Here is a 4,040-nt window from a genome sequence, read left to right as displayed (position 1 = left end):
GACTGAAACAAGAATGTTTTAAATATTTTCTTTGAGACATATTTAAATTTTATCCATAAGAAGTATCTACACAAGAATGGTCACATTGGTTCCTGAGAATTTATTTTCTCCATGACTGTATTTAATTTAAAAGGACTCATTTGTGATAAATGTAATAAATTATAACCAATGTACAAATTATTTAGTAGTTGTTAATTCTTAGAGTTAAAATCACTCATGCCAACTTTTTCCTTTTTTCATTATTTAACCTACAGCCAAGTTAAAAAGGATACCTTCACCTACAGTCTTTGGAGGTGACCTTGACAATGTTCTTTTAACAACTCAGAGTCAGACGGTCAATCGTTTCCGGTTTAAGGTTTGTTTTTTTGAGATTTCTGAAAGAGATTCAACAGTAAAATACATTTATGAACACATTTTTCATGTTACCGATCTACTTTCCCTCTTGAGAAATATTTATTCCAAATCAAAGGACTAACTGGACAACCGGACACCACTTTTCTGAGTCTATTCACTCAAATATAACAATAATAATATTTCCTTCAGCATTTATTTTTGAAAAGTATAAATAATGTATCCCACATGAAGTATTTGATATGGTGTCTTAGAGAGAATTAAGACTGAGTAGATATTAGTAATTAGTAATTTTTATTATTTAAACTATAAGCTATGATAAAGGATTAAAATTTAATTCGAGAAAAGTGTTTAGAATGCCATCTCAATGTCGCTTATACTCAGTGTGCCTTTTTACCAGTTATTAATGGTATTCATGATTTTAATGAAACTGATTCTCATTGATACTCGGCCAATAGTTTATTATTATTTGATTTGGAAGTAAAACCAGCACCATATAATTGGTAAATTAGCTTTCTAGCAACAATTTTGTAGGACTTATGGGTTTTTTTAAAACAAAATTAAAAATTCTTATGGGACTATCTACAGGGGGAACACTGATAAGCACTGCTCAAAAAGTGTAGCGTTCAATAATTAATAATTGATAATACTATTATCAATATTCTTATAAGCCAGTTAATATCTTCATATGATTATATATACAGTGCTTTTCTAACCAGCCAAATCTTTTATTTCTTAACAATTTACATGGTTTGTACATAACCACTCAAATATATTAAAATGAAAGTTATGGCTAGATTAATGCTTCTATAAAATTTTAAATGTATTATATTTTACTTGAAGCTTGCATTGAATAATTAATTCAGAACTTAGAAAAGCAAATGAAGGTTTGGTATCAAGTATTTTAATTTGTTTAAACTTTTGCAGATTACCGATCTAAACAATGCCCGATTTAAAGTTCCTCATCAGTATATCCAAGAATTCACTGGGCCTGTACCTTCTGAGACAGCGTACGAAGTGCAGGTTACTGAAATCCCCTTCAGTATCAAAGTTATTAGGAAAAGCAATCGCAGAACTTTGTAAGTAGTTATCTCATTTTACCTTCATATAAAACAACTGGTCATCTTTATTCTATTGTTATAGAAGAGGAATGTCTGATTGTCAAGGTATTTTCAGAAAGAATAAATTTCCTACCCAAAGAAGGTAGATATACATCTTTGTAAAGATTATGAGGATAAGGCGTTTTTATTTCCTTTACATGAAAAATGCTAGAACTTGCATGAGAATACACAAAGTTGAGCATACCATAGGTGAGGGTGGGGAGCCTTGGCGATGCACCTATACTCTGGTGTAATTTTTACGTATATAGAACTCCTTTTATGTCTTTCCCTCCTTATTTATCATATTCTGTTGCCAATTTGTAGAGTCAAATAGTTCCTATTCAGAGAGGGGCACTTATCATGGTAATACTAAAATTATGCATGTATGTATTTAATGAACTATAGACTGAATGCCTTCGTAGGAATACATTTGTGGGGGTGTATGTGGACAGGGGATTTAGTTATAGCCTATGAACAGTTTCAAGGGAAATTCTCTTCATTGCCAAGAAATGTTAACAAAGCAATCAGCAAGATCGGATTTCAGCAATTAATTCTATTAAATATATTTTGATAGTTTCGCAATTACATTTGTGTTAAAGTCTAAAAATATTCAGTGCTAAGGAAAAAAAAAAGAGGCCTCCAGAACTAAAGCATAAGCTCACTTACGTATGGACTCTAGCATCAAAAAGTCAAAATTATTGTCAACATTAGGGTTAGGGTTGGTGGTTACTGGAAGCTGGAGGTTGGAGAGAACGTGGAGATGATGGTCAAAGGATTAGAGAAAAGAAATCGTTTGAGATGTGTTGTATGGCGATAATGTAGTTATTAATGAATTTAATGTATATTTCAGAATTGCTAAGGGAGTAATGTAGATTCCAGCTTTCACACCACAAAATTGTATATAAGTTGATGGAAATATAAATTATCTTGATTTAAAAATTTAATAACATATGAAAAAAATCCTATAAAAACTCCATAAATACAGTCCTCCCTCAGTATCCTTGGGATATTGGGTCAAAGATTATGTAGCATTTTCCTATAACTTAGACGCTTCTTCCGATATACTATAAATGACCTCTAGATTACTTGTAATACTTAATACAAAGTAAAGGCTATGTAAATAGTTGCTATATGGTATTGATTAAAATGTTATTATAAGAAAAAACCTTATTATACAGTAAGATATTATTATAAGAAAAAAAATCATGTAGAGGACACAGGTGACCTTCCATTTTTTTTCTCGAAATATTTTTAATCTATAAGTGGTTAACTCCACAGAACCAAGAGGCACAGATACAGAGGATCCAGCATTGTAAATAATAATGGGATATTATTATTTATCAATCAAATTTAAAAATGAAAATAAAACATATTAAATACAAGTTAACATTTCTTTATATAAGTATACGTTTTGTCTGCATAAAATATACAACTTAAATTTTTTGGCCGAAAATGATTTTGAACTTAATTTTTGCACAAACTTTAGATATGAAAACGTTTAGTGTGATACCGTATTTTTAAACTCAGTCCCAGGACCAAAGCAGAACTGGGATTGAAACCTTGCCCTGCTGTTGATCAGTTTGTGACCTTGGAAAACACCTAATTTTCCCAGCTTGCGTCATCTGTGAAAAGGAATTGACAATAATAATCAGACTTTAAGTTTCTGATGATGCCCAGAAGAGGGAGTGCACATGAACGATATTGGCAGTGATGAAGCAAATTGTGTTGATGGAATGAACAAGTTCTGTTTATGGGGCCTGACAATTAAGTTCACAAACACATCCTAGAAAGAGTGCTACGCACCTCATTGCTAAATTATCAGTCCAGTCACCTTTCTGGTCCTTCCCTTGGGATGCTGTGTTTCCATACCGGCTCCTCGTCCACTCTTCAAAGCAGTTTGGAGTTCCTTTTCTGGGTTGGCCATCAGAGCTGTTGTCATATTGCCTTTGACATCCTGAACGTCATCTATACATCTTCCTTTTAATATTTCCTCTTGCTTTGGGTGAGGAAAACGATCACTGGGGGCCAGATAAGATGAGCAGGGAAGACACTCCAACACACTTACTGTTCACTCACTAAGTACTCCCTCTCATACAGCGCTGCGTCTGCGCTTCACTTCTGCTCATCCCTGAACAGCTTTGGGAACACTTTCCACACATCTTTCTCATACCGAGAGTTTCATTTAAGATCTTCCTATTTCTCTGCTGATATGTATTTGGTCTGCTATGCTCCCTATAGCCAGGTGATGATTCTGATGCACAATTCCATAAATTTTCTGCAGTTCTGCTTGTTACTGGCCACCCTCAGAAAAAACGTTTAATTCAATTGTACACTGCTGTTTTCTTCATGGCATTATCCCCATAAACTTGGCCTACTACATCCCACATTGCATTTCCACTTTTGGAAATTAACATTGTTCATGGCCTAATTCAAGCTCCAACCTCCTTGTGATGATGCACAAAAGCGGACCGTGACAATGTGAACACCATTCACCGAGATACCGCCATGTGTCACCGAGACCACAGCTTGAGGCCCTGACAGTACAAGGATCACAAAACCTTACTGAGTTGTTTGTACAGCGCCGCCAAC

At 34.0% G+C, this 4,040-nt stretch overlaps 1 protein-coding gene across 1 annotated transcript in view; it reads left to right on the top strand.

Annotated features, from left to right (window-relative positions):
• The window catches only part of SI (sucrase-isomaltase), an 86,407-nt gene that overhangs the window by 6,742 nt on the left and 75,625 nt on the right, over nucleotides 1-4,040 (top strand). The window contains exons 2-4 of the mRNA XM_012808109.1: nucleotides 255-355; nucleotides 1,279-1,430; nucleotides 3,549-3,693. Coding sequence (XP_012663563.1) covers nucleotides 255-355; nucleotides 1,279-1,430; nucleotides 3,549-3,693 — 398 coding nt within the window. The remainder of the gene's footprint in view (nucleotides 1-254; nucleotides 356-1,278; nucleotides 1,431-3,548; nucleotides 3,694-4,040) is intronic.

This window comes from Otolemur garnettii, unplaced genomic scaffold, assembly GCF_000181295.1.
Source record: "Otolemur garnettii isolate 467f Iridium unplaced genomic scaffold, OtoGar3 scaffold00084, whole genome shotgun sequence".
Lineage (NCBI taxonomy): Eukaryota > Metazoa > Chordata > Mammalia > Primates > Galagidae > Otolemur > Otolemur garnettii.
This window is presented reverse-complemented; position numbering and strand designations above follow the sequence as displayed.